The following is a 22,851-nucleotide window of genomic DNA, read 5'->3' as shown; positions in this document are numbered from 1 at the left end:
CAAAAGTTTGTATATTGAAGCAAGTTTCCCCATAAGAAACAATGCAAACATGAGTAATGGGTTCCACCGTCGACAAAAGTCCATATTTTAGTAAAGGTTTGTACAGTTTGAACACAATATAAAGCGATATACAGCACAACATAACCAGGCAGTGATGGATCAACTCTCTCAGTGATGGATCAACTCTCTTATTTAATTACAAAGTCAGTGCGCTTAGTTTGAAACCACAACTTTAACTTTAACAGCCAGGTTGCTACATTACCTTGTTGGTTAGTCTTTCATTCTTAAGTAAAGTGGATTTTGTCTTCTTTGTGTGAAAGGAGGAAGCACTGTCCACAATGCTGTGGATACTTCCTGAATGTTTTAAACTACACATGGCGTGTCCATTGCTTTCTTTGGACTCTTATTCATTGAGCTAGGTAAACTAGAACAATGCTCTACACACGGGCTCTCTTGACAGAGATCGATAAGTCCGCCCACAATGGATGCGGTGCAGGCAGAAAATGAAAGCCTGCATGCACACAATGGGTGGATGAAACGTTCGTACACGCAGACGAGGTTTGTACGACAAAGCGTATTTCTCTTCGATCCGTGGTTCATACATGGAAAAGTTTGTAAATGAAATTTCTATTGTACGCGCTCACACAACGTAATCAAGACAGCGTATTAGCTGGAGCTTAATCCAGACTTCATTCATTCAATCAATCAAAGTTTATTTATATAGCCCGTAATCATGTTGTTGTGGCTTGTGCCACAACGACATCCTTGGCTCAGATCCCACATCAGGGCAAGAAAAAACTCAACCCAATGGCTTCAATGTGAATATTTTTGACCTGGTGCTAATTAGAAACTTGGGTTATTTGCTTTTGTAGACGACGTACACAGTGAGAGAGTGCAGTCAAAAGGGCTGTTTGCAACATTTTACACAGATGTCAGTAGGGCGCCAACTTTCCAAAGTATTTTTACACTGTATATCTTGCGCTCTTACAGCTTCTCGTACGTAATTAGGTACGTACATAACACATGCACGCGCATTACCTTTAGGTGTTGTTAGCTGATCATAGCAATTTGGTTGTCATTGCATGTATATTCTATCATAACAACAATATGACTGAAAAATGTTGTCGCTTCTCTTGGGCTGTTTTTGTATGTGTGCATGCGCTCAAGACGGTAAAAAAAATATTACATAGACTTTATAATGTGCCCAGGGACACCACCCTCAAATCATCCAGTTCATTGCTCAGGTAGATCTGCAGTGGGATTTTCAAATGAATGTGTTCTGTTAAACCACTAACGGTAGCATAAGCCAGCTAAATAATTTTCTTCTTAGATTTTTTGCTTTGAAAACTGTAGCTGTGAGGAAGTTGCAAACGGCACCTTTATTAGATTAGAGGCGTCGATAAGAGTATTTACGACAGATGCCTTTTCCTCTGGAGCACTCTGCAGTTTAGTAAATAAACTAAATGAGGTCACAACATAACTTACTTCACCAATTGTTATTTATTTATTTTGATTGTTATTACTTATGGAGTATATTGTGAATAAATTGAGAACAGGAAGTGAACAAAAGTTTTAGCAACTGCTGTGTAAAGGAAAAGGGGTAGGATTAAATAAGCTCTGCTTCTTCCTACTCCTTTTCGAACATGTTGAATAGAGAAACTGGAAATTGTGATGTATCATGTTGTATGCATGCATGTTCCAAATAAACTCAAACTCATTTATATATTAGTGTTTTGTGCATCCCTGCACAGCATTCGATGAATATTGTGTGTGTGACAGAGCTGTCTTGCTCTTTCTTTGGGCGAAAACAATCTTGTTCGCGTGTTGTGTTCATCCTGCTTGTTTGGCAAACGGGGTTGACATTTGCGTGAAAGAACCCAGTGGTAATGCCATGTGCATGAAAGCACAATGATGAGTGTAGTCATGCGCGTTCTGATGAGGTCTGTTCTGCCACGTCCGTCTACAAGCTCTCTCTCGAGTCGGATTAGAGGAGCGAGAGGCATTTCATTGGGCTTTATTGTGATAGACTTGCCTCTTGATACGGTAATAACACCATGTAATTCATAGCTGTGTCGGGGGGGCAAGCGAGGTCATTCTGGGATTCTTTCTTTAAAACAGGCTAAAACTGGTGTGTACTTGCTCCGACTTGGATCCATCAGTGCCATTAAGGTAAAACCGTACAGTAATGATGAGTCAAACAATACCGAAGCATGAGGACAGGGAATGATACTGTGTCCCTCGGTGTCTTAATGTGTCTGTCACTTTAAAAAAAAAAACACACACGTGACCGATACTGCTGCTGTGTCATTTGACTGCAAAGCGCCAAATTTTGTTTTTCAGCAAGCACTTCTTTCAGCTCACAAGTGGCAGCTGGTTCTAAAGTTGGAAGAGTGGTTTAGCATCAATTTGACTCACTTTTTAAAATCCATCCATCCATCCATTTTCTACCGCTTATTCCCCTCGGGGTCGCGGGGGGTGCTGTAGCCTATCTCAGCTACAATCGGGCAGAAGGCGGGGTACACCCTGCACAAGTCGACTTTTTTTTAAAAAAAAATTTTTTTATTTGATTTATTTTGGCTGCAGCTGTTACATATACTGTAATATTGTAGATGGTAATAGTGATTTGTTCTATATTGGATATATTATATATAAAAAATATATATATATATCAGTATATATTATGTACTGTATATATAATATGTAAATATTACATATGTTATATTTTATATTGCTACTATGGTACATGTTTAGTCTACTTAATACCTGCATTATCCTTTCCCTCTGTACCCTTTCCATCCTTTGTAACTGCGCCACTGTGTGGAACAATTTCCCTTGTGGATCAATAAAGTTTGTCTAAGTCTTAAGTTATCTAAGTTCTAAATGGCACTAAGAAAAATGAAAAATTCCGAAATGTGTAATCATTCTGCTCTTATAGCGCCAAATTAGGTGAAAGTTATTTTTTCCCTGTTTCCTATTAGGCTCATGCTCATTGTTAAGAGTTGAGCCTTTCATAATTTCTTCTTGCACAGTTGGTCGTTAATAAATATACATAATAGCTAACTATTGATTTTATTTGCAAGTCTAATGTTGTCACTCTTTTCATCCAGCAGATGGCAAATGACCATTATGACACAGTAGCACAGTATCAATACAGCTAGTGAGTGTGCCACACACTCACCGAGGCGTCACTTACCCATCACTACTGTAAAGTGATCAGTATCATTATCTGAATAAGTCAAATTATTTAAGGGGGTAAGGAGGAGTCTGCAGGGGTTGATGGCTTGCCTAGAAGAGGCAGCGACTTGAAAAAAATCTGGGGAAAAAAACAAAAACAATTTTAAGCCTGCTAGGTAATTTCAGTTATGTCTTTGCTAAAAAGTGGACTAAATATGCTCAAGTTTTTCAGGCAGGTTTTAAGGAAGCTCAATGTGCCACACGTTGAAAAAGCCTATGCCTTTGGGTATTGCATACGGTACAGGCCAAAAGTTTGGACACACCTTCTCATTTAATGTGTTCTCTTTATTTTCATGAGTATTTACATTGTAGATTGTCACTGAAGGCATCAAAACTATGAATGAACACATGTGGAGTTATGTACTTAACAAAAAAGGTGAAATAACTGAAAACATGTTTTGTATTCTAGTTTCTTCAAAATAGCCACCCTTTGCTCTGATTACTGCTTTGCACACTCTTGGCATTCTCTCGATGAGCTTCGAGAGGTAGTCACCTGAAATGGTTTTCACTTCACAGATGTGCTTAAAACGAGAGAATGCAAAGAGTGGGCAAAGCAGTAATCAGAGCAAAGGGTGGCTATTTTGAAGAAACTACAATATAAAACATGTTTTCAGTTATTTCACCTTTTTTTGTTAAGTACATAACCCCACATGTGTTCATTCATAGTTTCTTTCATAGTGCCTTCAGGGACAATCTACAATATAAATAGTCATGGAAATAAAGAAAAAACATTGAATGAGGAAAAGGTGTGTCCAAACTTTTGGCCTGTACTGTACACTTTATTTTACTTCCATCTTTCTGTACACCATGCTGCAAAAACAATTAGTCCAAGCAACATTGAAGATCTAAAATCAGATAGTTTAGGACAAACAAGATATTTTGTCTTTTGGTGTTGGAATAATTTGCTTATCTTAATTTATGTGTTCTCAAATCAATAGATATATTTCTTAGAACTCAAATGTTGTGACTCCAGAAACCCGATGTCTCAAGTCTGCAGCAAAAATGTGTCTTTTAGTTTGACTCTCATGATGCTTTTAACCACCTCCCGCAGAACAAAGACCCAAAAATGTCCAGAGTGGCACTGGAGTCTCTTTACCGGCTGCTATGGGTCTACATTATCAGGATCAAGTGTGAGAGCAACACTGTCACACAGAGGTCAGAGACATACACACCCCATTACACACCAATCAAACCTAAGACCAAACCCAATGTGATTTTTTTAATTTTTTGCCACACTTTCTAGTCGACTACTCAGCATCGTGTCAGCACTTTTCCCCAAAGGCTCCCGCAGTGTGGTGCCCAGGGACACCCCCCTCAACATCTTTGTCAAAATCATCCAGTTCATCGCTCAGGTAGATCTGCAGTGGGACTTTATTCCTCAAGTGGGTATTTGATTATTACATTATGGTCTGCTGTGTTTGGATGCCAGGAAAGACTGGACTTTGCAATGAAGGAGATCATCTATGACCTCCTGTGCGTGGGCAAGTTTCACAAGACGTTCACCATCAATCCGGAGGTACAATATTTGACATTGAAAGTGCATTCTTTTGCATCTTTAATTAATTTGTTTATCTCTTTGTTCCTTCAGAGGATGAATGTCGGCCTGCGAGCCTTCTTGGTGATCGCGGACAGCCTGCAGCAGAAAGACGGAGAGCCCCCTATGCCCACCACTGGGATCATCATGCCCTCTGGCAACACGCTGCGAGTTAAAAAGATCTTTCTCAACACCACCCTCACTGATGAAGAGGCCAAGGTCATAGGTAGGCTTGACCTCCATTTTTGAGACTACTTTGCACTAGGGTTGTACGGTATACTGGTACTAATATAGTACCGCAATACTAATGAATGATATTCGGTACTATACCGCCTCTAAAAAGTACCGGTTCCCCCCCTTTTTTTTATCGGGCATGACGGCGTGTCGTCGTCAAGTCGTGTCATTGCTGGTTTTACGAGCAGACGAGCATGTTCGGCAACGCACAATCATGGAGTACTTACAAGCAGACACAGTGTGTAGACAGAAAAGGGAGAATGGGTGCATTTTGGCTTAAAAACTAACGATAAAGCTATAACACTGAAACGCCCTCAGGAAGAGGTGCTTTAAACAAGGTTAGCTAGCTAGCAGCCTCAGTATGCAGTGTTTTAGCTACTTCTAAATAACTAATTCTCGCCTCCATGGCGACAAATAAAGTAAGTTTCCTACAAGTATCATCCCTGCAGGACGAGGAATAGCTAAACATGCTTCACTACACACTAGCTCACCGGCGTCAAAATGTAAACAAACGCCATGGGTGGATCTACCCCTGACATTCACTGTAATGATACCAAGTACAGGCGCGTATCTCGTCGATACTACTATGACTACATCCGTATTTTTTAGCCTCACAAAATGTTTTTTCGTTTTTTTTAAAATTTATATTATGTTTATAAACTTAGCAAATACGTCCCTGGACACACGAGGAATTCATTTATGACCATTGTATGATCCTGTAACTACTTGGTATCGGATTGATACCTAAATTTGTGGTATCATCCAAAACTAATGTAAAGCATCCAAACAACAGAAGAATAAGTGATTATTACATTTTAATAGACGTGTAGACAGTTAAAAAGAGAAAGTAAGCAGAGATATTAACAGTAAATGAACAAGTAGATTAATAATTCAATTTCTTCCACTTGTCCTTAATAATTTTGACAAAATAATAAAATGTAAAATGACACAATATGTTACTGCATATGTCAGCAGCCTAATTTGGAGCCTATGTTTGTTTACTTACTACTAAAAGACAAGTTGTCTTGTATGTTCACTATTAAAAAAACATATGTTTAATGTACCGTAAGGTTTTTGTTAAAATAAAGCCAATAATGCAATTTTTTGTTGTTCCCTTTAATTAGAGAAGTATCGAAATACATTTTGGTACAGGTACCAAAATATTGGTATCGGGACAAAACTACTATGCACACAGCACGGTGTGTTAATCCTACTGCTGTCAAGCGAGATTATTTAATTAGGATCCGTGATTAATTAATCTAATTAATCTCACCTACAACAATTAATGAGAAAAGGCCTCAATTTGAGGTATTTTCATTTAAATTAAATAGATTATTGTGAAGCTAGCTATATAACACAGAAAGTAACTTTATAACGTCAATTGTTGATTTAAACACTCTTGAACAGATGCAGTTTGTGTTATTTAACAAAATAAAACGTCAGGTCCATATAAAGTGTTGACGTTAATACATCTGCTTCACCTCTGCTTCAGATAATATTGAATAAATAAAACAGACCTATCAGTCACAGTACTTGCATATGTTACCAATATTGCAGTTGTTCTTAAACTCTTTGCACCAAGTACCACCTCAAAAAACACTTGGCTGCCCAAGTACCACCTTAATGACCAACGTTAACATACAGTAGCGTATTAGGCCCAAGTATTCATATAAAAAAAGAAGAAAAAAAAGCTCCACTTCAACTGCGTGTTTTCCCCGTCAGCCAAGTGGTAGTTTTTAGCGCTTCCATATGGAGTCTACTGAGAGATATAAGCTCGAACTATACACTACTTTGTAATAGAAATGGCAACGGCTGAGCATTTTAGGATGCATGTGCATGTACAAGCCACTCAGCCCCACAACAAGAGGATAGAGGAAGAAAAGGAGCTTATTGACGACAATGTCAGACTACAATTGACTTTTCATATATAAAGATATCCGCTGACGTCACATTTGGGGAAAAACGTCACAAATTGGGCACATTCGTTTGTAGGAAGGAAGGCAAGACTATTTTATAAATATCTCTGCCATACCTCCATGGTTTGATTTAAAATGATCTGGACTCACAAAAACAGGTACCAATAGGTAGGAAAAGGTGTTTTAGGTCCCTTTTAGGAGAACATATTTAACAAACAAATATTTATATTTATCACAATTACATGTTGTAAAACAGCATGGAGGAAATGTCTTTCCTGACAGTCAATCACATGTCTCATACACGCACATTAATGTGCAACATTATGTCATGTTTTAAACCATATTTAATAGAATATGAAGTTATTTAGTTAAGTTATTTTTACAATTTTGGTTTTATTTCATTCAGCGGCAGACACGCAAGCATTATTTCTCCATAGCTCATGTAATGGATAGAAGAAGAAGAAAAAAACATTGTCTACTCCAGGCTAAAATCATTAGATTCAAAGTTATACTAACCATAAACACACTTATAATATGTCGAAGTTAGTTATGATTATTTGACACTATTTTTTAGATATCATTCACTATTTAAAGCCGCTAGCATCAGACTTGTGACAGAGAGAGACCTCTTTTTCACTGTCTATCAATTAGGGATGGGCGATTGATTGTATGATCGTGATCGTTGATTGCAATTAATTTGATTTCGATCACAGTGATCAGCTGTCAGCCTATTTCCTCGATCAAACATGGAAGTTGCTGCAGTAGGGAAGCAACGAGGCTCAGTATTATTCTGCACGGAACAGTCCACCATTATTGACCGTGATCCTGTGTGTCTGTAAATGTGTGTGTGTTTGTGCACGTTTGTGTAAAAGTGTGTTGGTGTGCGCGACCTCCCATTCCACAGTCAAGAAAGTGAGGCTCGTCACGACGTAAATAATCTTCGATCAGCGTTATGCCTCGTCCCCTTACACAGCTGCGAGTGCAGCCCAGAATAACAAAATAAAGAAATATGACTAACGCTAGCATAGAAGTTAAAACAACATTTAAAAGGAGCAGCGGATTTAGTGACAGTCTTTATTTACTTTCACAATCTGCTGAAGCGCGCTAGTAATCCTGCCCCGAATGCAGACTTGCAGGCACTCGCAGTAGTCTTTATTAGTCCCGACTGGGAGAATCAAGACACCCACTAATTTAATCAGAAAAAGGCATTTTTTGTTTTTGTGTCTGCAAAGATTCCAATCCTCTGATATAACATTTACTAAAAATAATCTCTGCAGACAGACACTTTGTGTTCTGTTTGTGGATTTAAAAAAAAACACATTTTGTCATTAAACTTGTTTTATGTGTTTGCATACATTATTTTACAGTACCTCAAATTCAAACTGCACTTTAATATATTTTCTTTCAATATAGGATACGGAATTTTAGTTTTAAAAACTCCACAATGTGGGTCACCACTTAGTCTTTGCCAAAGCACTGGTGAGAAGCTCTGACGTATACAAGTAATTAAAGAATACAAATAATAATTTACCATTGGAAAGTGTTGCGTAGTAAATGTTAACTTGAAACAAAAGTCTTAAATTATTCACCACACCAATTATACTTTGTATACTGCAAAGGGTTTGTAATGACAAGCAAAAAAAAAAACAAATAACTTTGAGAGGCAAAAAAGTTGTTCTCTTTACGCCCACAAAACGTACTGAAAAAGAAGCAAAACCAGGTACGGACCATCGCATGGGTTACCTGTGCCGTTACACCTCTAGTAAACACAAATATAGATATGAACAAAATGACAGTTGTCAGCTGTTAGCATATATTATTACCTCAATCAAACATGGTGGAAATGTCTGTTGCAAGATACTGCGGTAGTAAACAGTAGGGATGTGGTACTTGCTATAATCCTGCACGGGACAATCTGCTTAAAAGAAAACAACCTGATATTAATCGAGATCGGATTATATTAAAAAAAATAATTGTCATATTTACTAGAGATGTCCGATAATATCGGCAGCCCGATATTATCGGCCGATAAATGCTTTAAAATGTAATATCGGAAATTATCGGTATCAGTTTCAAAAAGTACAATTTATGACTTTTTAAAACGCCGCTGTACGGATTGGTACACGGACGTAGGGAGAAGTACAGAGCGCCAATAAACCTTAAAGGCACTGCCTTTGCGTGCCGGCCCAATCACATAATACTTTCGGCTTTTCACACACACAAGTGAATGCAAGTCATACTTGGTCAAGAGCCATACAGGTCACTGAGGGTGGACGTATAAACAACTTTAACACTGTTACAAATATGCGCCACACTGTGAACTCACACCAAACAAGAATGACAAACACATTTCGGGAGAACATCCCCACTGTAACACAACACAAACACAACAGAACAAATACCCAGAACCCCTTGCAGCACTAACTCTTCCGGGACGCTACCCCGTCCCAACCCCGCCCACCTCAACCTCCTCATGCCCGCTCAGGTAGAGCATGTCCTAAATTCCAAGCTGCTGTTTTGAGGCATGTTAAAAAAAATTATGCACTTTGTGACTTCAATAATAAATATGGCATTTTTTTCCATAACTTGAGTTGATTTATTTTGGAAAACCTTGTTACATTGTTTAATGCATCCAGCGGGGCATCACAACAAAATTAGGCATCATAATGTGTTAATTCCACGACTGTATGTATCGGTATCGGTTGATATTGGAATCGGTAATTAAGAGTTGGACAATATCGGAATATCGGATATCGGCAAAAAAGCCATTATCGGACGTCTCTAATATTTACCATCAATTATCTTTGTGCTGCATGGCAGTACAATTGTTACTGCTAGTCAAGCACAGGCAGAGGGCGAGGCAACTCGCTGACATAAAGACACGTTCGAGAATAAAAAAAATAGATTACTGCAATTAAAAAAACATAATGGGGTTCTAATATGGCTGTACTTCATTAATCGTAATTAACGCGATGATTTGACACCCCGAGTTCATTCCACTCTTGGCTCTTTGCAGGCATGTCACTGTACTACCCGCAAGTGAGGAAGGCCTTGGATAACATCCTGAGACACCTGGACAAGGAGGTGGGACGCTCCATGAGCATGACCAGTGTGCAGATGTCCAACAAGGAGCCAGAGGACATGTTCACGTACGTGCCCGCCTTCCAATCGGCGTTACAGCAAGTAGGTTTTTAACCAGTTTCCTGTTTAACAGGGGAGAGAGGAAGCCCAAGATCGATCTGTTCCGCACATGCGTCGCTGCTATTCCAAGGTTGATACCAGACGGCATGAGCAGACAAGACTTAATAGAGCTCCTCGCTAAGTAGGTCATATTCTCGAAGCTCAGCTCAGGAGCTGTTCTGGTCTACCATGTGCCTTAATGGCCTCCTCCCGTCCCCCAGGTTGACCATCCACATGGACGAGGAGCTGCGTGGCCTAGCTTTTACCACTCTTCAGGCCCTCATGGTGGACTTCCCCGAGTGGCGCGAGGATGTCCTCTCTGGCTTTGTGCACTTCATTGTCCGGGAGGTGACGGACGTTCACCCCACGCTGCTGGACAACTCGGTCAAGATGCTGCTGCAGCTCATCAGCCAGTGGAGGCAGGCCGCGCAGAGCAGCAACAAGAGCCACGATGCGCTGGTCGGTCACGGACGCTCGTCACGTTTGGGGGGCCCACCTCGAGATTTACTTTCTCACCGGCTCTCTTTAAAACAGGGTTCCAGCAGCAGCCATTCTCTCTCCGCGGAGCGTTCGTCGCTAGGTGTGCTGCACATGGTGGAAGGTCTGGCCATGGTCGTGCTTTGCAGCTGTCGCCCTGCCACACGCAGGCTAGCAGTCAACGTCCTAAAGGAGGTCCGTGCACTGCACACGACCCTGGGCATCGGCAAGGTAATTATAGTCTTACTTGGAAACCACAGTGGACTTGCCTGCAATTTGGTTTTTCTCTGACATTTTCACTGTTTTTAGGCCGAGGAGGAATTGGCCATTGATGTCATGGATAGATTAAGCGCATCAGTGTTGGAGAGCTTTATTCATCTTACTGGTGCCGATCAGGTAAAATGTCCACATATACAGTATTTTTTTTTAAAGAAAACTGGACTTGATAACGCAATATATGCCATACAGTATATTGCATACAACAATGTTGCCTTAAGGTAAAATGTCCACATATACAGTATTTCTTTTAAAGAAAACTGGACTTGATAAAGCAATATATGCCATACAGTATATTGCATACAACAATGTTGCCTTAAGGTAAAATGTCCACATATACAGTATTTATTTTAAAGAAAACTGGACTTGATAAAGCAATATATGCCATACAGTATATTGCATACAACAATGTTGCCTTAAGGTAAAATGTCCACATATACAGTATTTTTTTTAAAAGAAAACTGGACTTGATAACGCAATAATGCCATACATTATATTGCATACAACAATGTTGCCTTAAAGAGTAGGACAGGAAGACATAAACGTTAACATTGCTCCGTGACCTGCATTGCTAACATTACGCCCACATATTAACATCATGCTGGGTTAGGCTATTAGTTAAAGAAAAACAAAATGATCAAACTCAGAGCTTCCATATTTGTAGCTGACTAACAGATGGTTGGCAGAAGTTCTGGGTGCATTTTAGGATGTGTAGCGAAGCCTTTTCAATAAATTTGTTGATTCATTTATTTTTTCTTTGTAAGTGTGTACACACGGGCCGGCATCACCGAGCTGGAGGAAGGTCAGGGGCAGTATCCTGTCCATGAGGAAGAATGTGTTTCCATCATGATGTCATTGCAATTTCAAAAACAAACTTTAAGTGCCTCTTTTGTTAAGTGGCGCAAATAAGTGAGGGTTTTACTCTAAACTTTGGTGTTCATAAAATCGCTTGAGGGCTCTACAGCTCACATTTTTACCTTTGCTAAGAAATTATGGAATCATTTAGCAAGCTTGTCAGTTAGTTAGCAACATAACTCGAAAAGTTATTGGTGGATTTTTATTAAACTTTTGGGAAATGTCCCAAATGTCCATTTCTACTTCATTGCCTTATGTTTATGTTATGTTAGCAGCCCCGCAGAGACAAAAAGTGTGGAAGACTGACAAGAGCATTGAATCGGTTTCTTTATTTCCGCTGTAGATATCTCAAAAAGTTATGGGCAGATTTTGAGTCAACTTTCTGGAAGTGTCAGAAATGGGACAATCAACAAATGATCACATTTTGGGGCTAATCTGGATCATGTTACTACCTTACATTTACGTTACCAGCTTCAACTTCTGTGTGTGTCTATGCCTGCGACCCCACCTCCACCCACAGAGACAATGAGAGTGAACGACTGACAAGAGCAATTAAACTTTGGAGGATTTTTGTAATGATTCTTTAATATTGGGAGATAGAGATTGACAAAGGTCTGCGCTTTTTTAGTTGTTAGTTTTCTTACTGGGACCTTCAACTTATATAGTTTTCATTCCTTTATATCTATGTGTTGCAAAATCTATTTCAATTGCCCAAAAAACTGAATACATTTTGAAGAATGTCCAAAATGCAAATTGCAAAATAACTTTTGATGCTACTGACTTTACTGTTATCTCCTTCAGACCAACCTGCTGTATTGTCCCAGTGGGATCGACCTCCAATCGCTGGCGGAGTGGAGCTCGTCTCCCATCAGCCACCAGTTTGACGTGGTGAGCCCCTCACACATCTGGGTGTTTGCCCACATAACGCAGGGCCAGGACCCCTGGGTCATCAGCTTCTCCAGCTACCTGCGTCAAGAAAACCTGCCCAGGCATTGTCCCACCGCCCTCAGCTACGCTTGGATGTTCGCCTACACCCGCCTGCAGCTTCTCTCCCCTCAAGTCGACATCAAGTATGTTGGCACTTATTGTGTGTTTTCAGTGTTTGGATGATTTCAGATTCCTGGACTTTGCTCTTTCACATCCACGTCCTGTGTTTCCACCTGCAGCAGCCCCATCAATGCCAAGAAAGTCAACAACAGTAGCGACTCCTACATCGGCCTTTGGCGGAACTACCTGATCCTCTGCTGCAGCTCGGCTTCCTCCTCCCCAACCATGTCTGGTTCTTCCTCCACCTCTGGTTGCGTCCGCTTCTCCCTATCAGAGACGCTGGCGTCCACAACGGACAGCGGCTATAGTTACGATTCCAAGGTCAGGAGGCCCTTTTGTAAATGGTCCCAGTCACTGGAGAATACCATCGCAATTTAGTAAAAGCTGCACATTCCCACCCTGACATTCCGCTTTCTGTTCCCAGATTGTTGGCACTCCTTCCCCGTCATTTCTGTTTAAACACATTGTTCCCATGATGCGCTCTGAGAACATGGACATCACAGAGTCTCTCGTGTTGGGGCTTGGCAGGACCAACCCCCTGGCCTTCAGGTAAACCATCATCCGTGACAACCTCCATTTCTTCTACTAATTAGCCAACTTCTCTGTCAACAGAGAGTTAATAGAAGAACTAAATCCCATCATAAAAGAAGCCCTGGAAAGAAGACCTGAAGTAAGTGCAGCGATTAAAAACACATTTCTGTGTCGATGGAGCGAGTTAGTCATTAACTCATTGCTTTGCAGAACATGAAGCGACGCCGGCGTCGTGACATCCTTAGAGTCCAGCTGGTCCGGATTTTTGAGCTCCTGGCTGATGCTGGTGTCATCAGTCAGATGTATGAGAATCCACACGTTATTTACATGCTGAGATCCATGTAAATTCCTGCCTTTTGAAAGCTTGAAATTGATTTGCATTTTTGTTACAGAGCGAGTGGGGGTTTCGATGGTGAGAGTCATTCTCTGAACAGCACTCTGTTGGACTACGTTGACATGACCAGGCAGCTGCTGGAGGCCGAGAATGACAAGGACTCGGATACGCTGAAGGACATCCGCTGTCACTTCAGTGCACTTGTGGCAAACATCATTCAGAACGTCCCAGGTATCTCTCTCTCATCATCACTTGGCCACTTATAAACAGCCACAGAACGGTTGTTATTTTAATCAAGTTACTTTAAATGTTTAGTTTATTCATCTTACTAATATATAGGGGAGTCCTGATCTGATATTTATATCAGATATTGGTCCGATATCAGCAAAAAAAACTAATACCGGATCATATTGGCTTCTATCTAAAATCTCCGATACAAGCAGTCCTGCAGCGCGTTTACTTGTGCAAAGTTGGACAGCCAGTTAACATCTAAATGTCTTCTAATAATCACACAGAGTTGTCTTTTCTTGTATTTTAGTAAAGTCATTTACAAAACGTAAACATGGTAGGCAATAGGCTACCAGGAGCTAGCAGCTAAACAACAGCGAAGCACACAATAGCGCACATGCTAGACACACAGTACATAATAAGTGGACAGAATTGAACAATATTGTAGTCTAAAACACGAAAGTTGTGAATATAAACAAGTATCAAATAATTATAGTTGCATATTTTTTACAGATACGAAGTATAGTAGGAAGTATCCCGTAACAAACGTGTCCTAATTATTCAACTTAATGCATCATGAGCTTAACTTAATGAATTATTGTGGCCATTAATCGTCACCAATAAACAACTACCATTCCACTTGAACAATACGAGTCCATTTAAGATGTTTTTTAATTGAACGTTAATAATTTTCAGATCTACCATTGTTCTGTTTGAGTAAATTAACTTGATCAAGACATTCCTAACATTTTACACTACAAAATACATTTATTAGGATTGTTTTTGCCCATATCAGATATGCAATGGTCAATTCTCAAGGCTTCAATATCAGTATTTAATTGGAAGTGAAGTGAATCAATCCATCCATCCATCCATCCATCTTCTTCCGCTTATCCGAGGTCGGGTCGCGGGGGCAGCAGCTTAAGCAGGGAAGCCCAGACTTCCCTCTCCCCAGCCACTTCGTCCAGCTCCTCCCGGGGGATCCCGAGGCGTTCCCAGGCCAGCCGGGAGACATAGTCTTCCCAACGTGTCCTGGGTCTTCCCCGTGGCCTCCTACCGGTCGGACGTGCCCTAAACACCTCCCTAGGGAGGCGTTCGGGTGGCATCCTGACCAGATGCCCGAACCACCAATGCCCGGTGTCCACCATGAGTTGGTGGACACCGGCGGTGAGGGATGCCGTCAAGCTGAAGAAGGAGTCCTATCGGGTTCTTTTGGCTCATAGGACTCCTGAAGCAGCGGACAGGTACCGACAGGCCAAGCGGTGTGCGGCTTCGGCGGTCGCGGAGGCAAAAACTCGGACATGGGAGGCGTTCGGGGAAGCCATGGAAAACGACTTCCGGACGGCTTCGAAGCGATTCTGGACCACCATCCGCCGCCTCAGGAAGGGGAAGCAGTGCACTATCAACACCGTGTATGGTGAGGATGGTGTTCTGCTGACCTCGACTGCGGATGTTGTGGATCGGTGGAGGGAATACTTCGAAGACCTCCTCAATCCCACCAACACGTCTTCCTATGGGGAAGCAGTGCCTGGGGAATCTGTGGTGGGCTCTACTATTTCTGGGGCTGAGGTTGCTGAGGTAGTTAAAAAGCTCCTCGGTGGCAAGGCCCCGGGGGTGGATGAGATCCGCCCGGAGTTCCTTAAGGCTCTGGATGCTGTGGGGCTGTCTTGGTTGACAAGACTCTGCAGCATCGCGTGGACATCGGGGGCGGTACCCCTGGATTGGCAGACCGGGGTGGTGGTTCCTCTCTTTAAGAAGGGGAACCGGAGGATGTGTTCTAACTATCGTGGGATCACACTCCTCAGCCTTCCCGGTAAGGTCTATTCAGGTGTGCTGGAGAGGAGGCTATGCCGGATAGTTGAACCTCGGATTCAGGAGGAACAGTGTGGTTTTCGTCCTGGTCGTGGAACTGTGGACCAGCTCTATACTCTCGGCAGGGTCCTTGAGGGTGCATGGGAGTTTGCCCAACCAGTCTACATGTGTTTTGTGGACTTGGAGAAGGCATTCGACCGTGTCCCTCGGGAAGTCCTGTGGGGAGTGCTCAAAGAGTATGGGGTATCGGACTGTCTGATTGTGGCGGTCCGCTCCCTGTATGATCAGTGCCAGAGTTTGGTCTGCATTGCCGGCAGTAAGTCGGACACGTTTCCAGTGAGGGTTAGACTCCGCCAAGGCTGCCCTTTGTCACAGATTCTGTTCATAACTTTTATGGATAGAATTTCTAGGCGCAGTCAAGGCGTTGAGGGGATCTGGTTTGGTGGCTGCAGGATTAGGTCTCTGCTTTTTGCAGATGATGTGGTCCTGATGGCTTCATCTGGCCAGGATCTTCAGCTCTCGCTGGATCAGTTAGCAGCTGAGTGTGAAGCGACCGGGATGAGAATCAGCACCTCCAAGTCCGAATCCATGGTTCTCGCCCGGAAAAGGGTGGAGTGCCATCTCCGGGTTGCGGAGGAGACCCTGCCCCAAGTGGAGGAGTTCAAGTACCTCGGAGTCTTGTTCACGAGTGAGGGAAGAGTGGATCGTGAGATCGACAGGCGGATCGGTGCGGCGTCTTCAGTAATGCGGACGCTGTATCGATCCGTTGTGGTGAAGAAGGAGCTGAGCCGGAAGGCAAAGCTCTCAATTTACCGGTCGATCTACGTTCCCATCCTCACCTATGGTCATGAGCTTTGGGTTATGACCGAAAGGACAAGATCACGGGTACAAGCGGCCGAAATGAGTTTCCTCCGCCGGGTGGCGGGGCTCTCCCTTAGAGATAGGGTGAGAAGCTCTGCCATCCGGGGGGAGCTCAAAGTAAAGCCGCTGCTCCTCCACATCGAGAGGAGCCAGATGAGGTGGTTCGGGCATCTGGTCGGGATGACACCCGAACGCCTCCATCGGGAGGTGTTTAGGGCACGTCCGACCGGTAGGAGGAAGTGAAGTGAAGTGAATTTATAATTATATAGCGCTTTTCTCTAGTGACTCAAAGCTCTTTTACATAGTGAAACCCAATATCTAAGTTACATTTAAACCAGTGTGGGTGGCACTGGGAGCAGGTGGGTAATGTGTCTTGCCCAAGGACACAACGGCAGTGACTAGGAGGGGGGAAGCGGGGATCGAACCTGGAACCCTCAAGTTACTGGTATGGCCACTCTACCAACCGAGCTATACCGCCCCAAAGTGGAAAAAGCTGTATCGGGACAGCCCTACTCATATTTAAGAACTTTGTTTATTACTGTAAAAATGATAGCATAGGATAGATTTGTATTTATCTCACAATGGAGCACAGAACGTAGTATATTGCACAACAGAGCAGCAACAGAACCAATGTTGTAGCTGTAAGGACCAAACTGCTCAGCCAGTTTTGATACTGCTGATGAGTTAATAATGAATATACCACGTATGAATTTCACACCAACAACAGCTGAGTAGCGCAACTGGCATTTTAAAGCGCCCACAGAGGTCTATAAAGCTGTTTGATGCTGACCACTCATGATACATCAAATGCCATCTTGTAGAGTTATTAAAAAACACTGCATCAAGAGGTTGCCTACGGCCATAGATAGTTATTAATGCGAATGTTTTTGATGCGGCACCAGTTCAAGAGCCCCATGGGTATTTACTTTTTGTGGACCACATACCCAGGGACTAGAGGCAGTAACTACAGCATATACGGGAGGCAGGCAGCTTGTGAAAATGTTTTTTATTTGTGCTTCCAGTGCACCAGCGGAGGACCATCTTCCCGCAGCAGTCACTGCGACACAGCCTCTTTATGCTGTTCAGTCACTGGGCCGGGCCCTTCAGCATCATGTTTACGCCGCTGGACCGATACAGCGACAGAAATATGCAGATCAACCGCCATCAGTACTGTGCATTAAAGGTACACCCAAGACAAGACTGCGTACACAATATTATTTACTGTTAACTAACACACAAATCCTACTGCCCAGGCCATGTCTGCCGTGCTGTGCTGTGGCCCCGTAGCTGACAACGTTGGCCTCTCCTCTGATGGATACCTCTACAAGTGGCTGGACAACATCCTGGATTCGCAGGACAAGAAGGTTAATTAACTTTAAAAAAAAAAACTGAAAGTTTTCTCCCATAATTGAAATGCTTTGTTTTACTGGCCTAAAGGGGAAATGCACTTTTTTAGGAAATTTTGCCTACCATTCACAATACTTATGGTAGACGTTTTTCTTTTTTTATGCATTCTAACTAGTAAATAAATTCGAGCAAAAGTCTGCTTACAATGAAGCCTATAGGAGTCGCTCTTCTTTGCCTATAAAGCGGTCGAATAAACATCCAATCACCTTCATTAAAGTTTCATATGCACGCTGTCAGTATATATGTCCTATAGACTTAGACTTACACTTCCTTTTTATTGTCATTCAAATTTGAACTTTACAGCACAGATAAGAAGGAAATTTCGTTACATAAGCTCATGGTAGTCCAGGATAAAAAAGCAATAAGGTGTGGCGAAGTTGGTAGAGTGGCCGTGCCAGCAATCGGACGGTTGCTGGTTACTGGGGTTCAATCCCCACCTTCTACCATCCTAGTCACGTCCGTTGTGTCCTTGGGCAAGACACTCCACCCTTGCTCCTGATGGCTGCTGGTTAGCGCCTTGCATGGCAACTCCCGCCATCAGTGTGTGAATGTGGAAATACTGTCAAAGCGCTTTGAGTACCTTGAAGGTAGAAAAGTGCTATACAAGTATAACCCATTTATTTATCATTTATATATAAATAAATGTATATAAATAATATATAAATATATATATAAAATAAATATATACATATAAGGTGCATATATAAATAAATGTATATAAATATATATATAAAATAAATAAATATATATAAATATAGTATCAGGCACATTCTTAATAATATGTAATATTTACGTATTTTGGTTATTTTAAGCATTTGGCAGCTTATTCAGAAATGCAACACAACATTCTCTTTTTTCTTCAACAACAACACTTATCACTACTTCATGAGAGGCAACAAACATAAAGAAACATTACTTACTACTGTACAATGTCTGCTGTCACTGGTATGCCAACATAATCCTCGCCAAGAGAAGAACGCGGTGGAACCAAGCCTCTTTTCAGGTCTTTTAGCCATTTTCAAGTCTAAATTGGATTTCAGTTGTCTTAACTTCTTGGATTATGTCCTCATCCTTCTGGGTGAGAGGCATGATTATTAATCTACAATAAACTTTCACAAGCTCTGAGGCGAGAAAGCAGCTCACAAGCTGATGACATCAATACAGCAGCATAAGGAAGTTACCTCTCTGTGACAGTGCACCGCTAAAAATAGGTCCTTAACGTTAGTGCTTATAATAACTATCGCTAATACTTGGTTAATGTTCAAGTTGCGATATGTAAATGGAGTACTATTGGCAGTTTTTGGATGGTTATTTAGAGGGCTTCAAGGGCGAAATAGAGGACCTTCCAAACACTCCATTGTAAGCTGAGTTTTATTTAAGTTTATTTACAAGTTAAAATGCATTTTAAAAAATGTGTCTTGTCTCTCATAAAGATTGGGATTTATAGGCAAAATTCCCCCCAAAAAGTGTAGTTCCCCTTTAATGTAGTGACTTTTTGTTCAGCACAGACCATCTAATTCAGGCTCTATTAATGCTTGTAATAGTTGAAAGGACAATGGGATTACATAATGCATTCTAGCTGCATTACTTAGGTGTTATGTCAATGACCGGCCTTGTTTTGCTTGGCCTAACCCAAAAAGTTGAGGTCATGCACTCCATGGCAGTACAGAGCCACATATTGTGATGAGGATAAGGGGCCCCCTAGTGTTGTTCAGAGGTACAGCAATCTGAGATTCTCAACAAGTTCTTCCTTTTCTGTGTACGAGTCAGTAAGTATGATGGGTACAAACCTCTGGTTACCTGCTCTTCTACATTAGGTTCACCAATTGGGCTGCGAGGCGGTGATGCTGCTGCTCGAGCTGAATCCCGACCAGAGCAACCTCATGTTTTGGGCTGTGGACCGCTGCTACACAGGATCCCGACGTGTGGCCACGGGGTGCTTCAGGGCCATAGCCAACGTGTTTCATAACAGGTAGGAGTCACACTCAAACACGTCGAACATTGAGACTGCTTTTAATGAGTTAGTTCCTGTGGTTTAACATCTTGCACTCTGTTTTCTTCTCAGAGATTATCAGTTTGATACAGTCGTGCTGCTGAACCTGATTCTGTTCAAGGCCGCTGACTCGTCTCGTGACATCTACGAAGTAGCCATGCAACTGTTACAGGTGGGGGATGTGTGATTGGTACATTGCGCTAAATCAAGCAACACAACTGCACTCATTTGCATTCGCTCTTTTTTGCTCAGATCTTGGAGCCTAAGCTCTTCCGTTACGCCCACAAACTAGAGATCTTGCAAACCGACGGCATTCTAACCCCTCCCTCGCCGTTGCCACACCTTTACTCTGTGTCGTACTACCAGCTGTCAGAGGAGCTCGCACGGACTTACCCAGAGCTCACGCTGCCCATCTTTTCAGGTTGGCAACCCTTTTCTAATATGATGCTGTAGTTATTTTAAGGACTTTTATAGGTTTGTTTTTTTCTCTGCATTGTTTGAGCATGCTGTGACTTTGACTGAATGGAAATGGACTATCAACTAAAGGGGTCATATTATGATTTTTTTTTTCTACATTTAAAACACATCCTTGTGGTATACATAACATGTAATGGTGACGCTTTGGTTAAAATTTTGTAGAGACTTTGTTTTACAGACCATCTTCAAGTGGCTTTCTGCCTGTCTCTTCAGAAAATGTGTTTTTATTTAAGTGCCAAAGTCCTTCTCCAGGCCGTCCCCAACTCGTCAGTCATGTTGTAGTTTTAGCGCTGCCATATCGAGTCCACTGACAGATATAATTTAGAGCTCTACCCTACTTTTTATTAGAAATAGCAACAGCGGAGGATTTTAGCATGCATGTGTGAGACAGTCTGCCCCACAACAAGAGGATAGAGAAAACTAAGGAACTTACTGAGTACAACTTTGGACTTCAACTAAATAAAAATGGCAGATTAACACGAAGCTCTAGTATATATGGAGATATCCCTGACGTAACTAGGACACAATACATCACAATCGTCTCTAATTCCAAATTCCACAAGTATTTTATTAATATCCCCGCCATGCCTCAATGGTTTAGATCAACATTTTCGGGAGTTATGGGGATCCCAAATACACAAAAACATTTGTCAACAGGTAAGAAAAGTTGGTTTTGATTAATATGACAGCTTTATAACATTAATATGAAGAACATTGGTAAGTTTTTTTTGTATCTTGAATATTGGTGTGACTTAATAAATGAATAAGGCACAATTTAACTCACTATCAGGGGAAAACAGTACAGCATTTCCCTCAATGGAAATGTAAAAATTCATACTTTATTTACACAGTTATTAAGAAAAAGTTAGAAATATTTTACAACAGTGCGGGTGAAACCTATTGTCCTGATCTGCACCAAAATTCCACGAGTTCTTAAATGGTTCATGTATCCTCAAAATGTGACTTGTGTAATCCTGCAAACAAACATTACCTCCTGCCTGCAGAGGTGAGCCAGCGTATCCAAACAGCGCACCCTGGTGGCCGCCAGGTGATGTTGCACTACCTTTTGCCTTGGATGAACAACGTGGAGTTGGTGGATCTTAAGCCCGCTGCACGTCGGCCAGAGGACACCTCCTGCAACGGTGGCGAGGAGGACGAGGGCAAGCAGGACCGCGACATGATGATGGTCAACAGTCGGCGTTGGCTTCAGGGAGAGGGCTGGGGGTCGCCCAGGGCAACCACCTTGGTGTTGAACAACCTCATGTTCATGACAGCCAAGGTACGCCAGCTTGTGTAAACAGTGGAACCTTAATTTCCAAGCTTAATTGGTTCTAAATCGAAAAGTTTGTATAGTGGTAGTGATTTTTCCAAAAGAAACAATATTAATTTGAAAAATGGTTTCCAGCCTCAACAAAAGTCCATATTTTAGTGAAGGTTTGTACACTTTGAACACAAAATGACGTGCTATACAGCAATGTATATCAAACAAACATTTCAAGGGGTTGATGGCTCAATGTTTCTACTTTTTTAACAATGCAAAACAACATGCTGCTGCCCACTGCTGTGCCAACACACGCACAGAAGTCACTATGGCGACCTCAAAAACGACCAGAAATCACAAAAAACCCCAACATTAACAACCATATTGTTAGTGTCCGCCCTGAGACTGGAAGTTTGTAATCTCAAACCCCGGCCGAGTCATACCAAAGACTATAAAAATGGGACCCATTGCCTCCCTGCTTGGCACTGAGCATCAAGGGTTGGAATTGGGGGTTGAATCATCAAATGATTCCCGAGCGCGGCGCACGCTGCTGCTCACTGCTCCCCTCACCTCCCAGGGGGTGAGCATGGCAGAGGACACATTTCATCACACTCAGTGTGTGTGTGTGACGAATCGACGATTGTTGGAACTTTAACTTTAAAGGCCTACTGAAATGAATTTTTTTTATTTAAACGGGGATAGCAGATCTATTCTATGTGTCATACTTGATCATTTCGCGATATTGCCATATTTTTGCTGAAAGGATTTAGTATAGAACAACGACGATAAAGATTGCAACTTTTGGTATCTGATAAAAAAAAGGCTTGCCCCTACCGGAAGTAGCGTGACGTAGTCAGTTGAACATATACGCAAAGTTCCCTATTGTTTACAATGATGGCCGCATGAAGTGAGAGAGATTCGGACCGAGAAAGCGACAATTTCCCCATTAATTTGAGCGAGGATGAAAGATTTGTGGATGAGTAAAGTGCAAGTGAAGGACTAGTGGGGAGTTGAAGCTATTCAGATAGGGAAGATGCTGTGAGAGCCGGGGGTGACCTGATATTCAGCTGGGAATGACTACAACAGTAAATAAACACAAGACATATATATACTCTATTAGCCACAACACAACCAGGCTTATATTTAATATGCCACAAATTAATCCTGCATAAAAACACCTGCGTGTTTGTTACG

The 22,851-nt window shown here is 41.9% G+C and overlaps 1 protein-coding gene across 17 annotated transcripts in view; it reads left to right on the top strand.

Annotated features, from left to right (window-relative positions):
• fryl (furry homolog, like) overlaps positions 1 to 22,851 on the top strand; it is a 180,379-nt gene that overhangs the window by 99,265 nt on the left and 58,263 nt on the right. For 12 of the 17 annotated variants that reach the window (XM_062039111.1, XM_062039110.1, XM_062039108.1 and 9 more), the window contains 20 exons: positions 4,286 to 4,389; positions 4,478 to 4,586; positions 4,664 to 4,750; positions 4,823 to 4,994; positions 9,935 to 10,067; positions 10,133 to 10,240; positions 10,320 to 10,806; positions 10,885 to 10,971; positions 12,508 to 12,776; positions 12,873 to 13,074; positions 13,178 to 13,302; positions 13,366 to 13,423; positions 13,495 to 13,586; positions 13,677 to 13,849; positions 17,542 to 17,702; positions 17,773 to 17,883; positions 19,744 to 19,898; positions 19,992 to 20,091; positions 20,172 to 20,340; positions 21,401 to 21,675. In XM_062039111.1, the coding sequence (XP_061895095.1) occupies positions 4,286 to 4,389; positions 4,478 to 4,586; positions 4,664 to 4,750; positions 4,823 to 4,994; positions 9,935 to 10,067; positions 10,133 to 10,240; positions 10,320 to 10,806; positions 10,885 to 10,971; positions 12,508 to 12,776; positions 12,873 to 13,074; positions 13,178 to 13,302; positions 13,366 to 13,423; positions 13,495 to 13,586; positions 13,677 to 13,849; positions 17,542 to 17,702; positions 17,773 to 17,883; positions 19,744 to 19,898; positions 19,992 to 20,091; positions 20,172 to 20,340; positions 21,401 to 21,675 (3,177 nt within the window). The remainder of the gene's footprint in view (positions 1 to 4,285; positions 4,390 to 4,477; positions 4,587 to 4,663; positions 4,751 to 4,822; positions 4,995 to 9,934; positions 10,068 to 10,132; positions 10,241 to 10,319; positions 10,807 to 10,884; positions 10,972 to 12,507; positions 12,777 to 12,872; positions 13,075 to 13,177; positions 13,303 to 13,365; positions 13,424 to 13,494; positions 13,587 to 13,676; positions 13,850 to 17,541; positions 17,703 to 17,772; positions 17,884 to 19,743; positions 19,899 to 19,991; positions 20,092 to 20,171; positions 20,341 to 21,400; positions 21,676 to 22,851) is intronic. The other 5 variants (XM_062039113.1, XM_062039107.1, XM_062039106.1 and 2 more) reach the window with 1 other exon arrangement.

Source organism: Entelurus aequoreus, linkage group LG27 (assembly GCF_033978785.1).
Source record: "Entelurus aequoreus isolate RoL-2023_Sb linkage group LG27, RoL_Eaeq_v1.1, whole genome shotgun sequence".
NCBI classification, from domain to species: domain Eukaryota; kingdom Metazoa; phylum Chordata; class Actinopteri; order Syngnathiformes; family Syngnathidae; genus Entelurus; species Entelurus aequoreus.
This window is presented reverse-complemented; position numbering and strand designations above follow the sequence as displayed.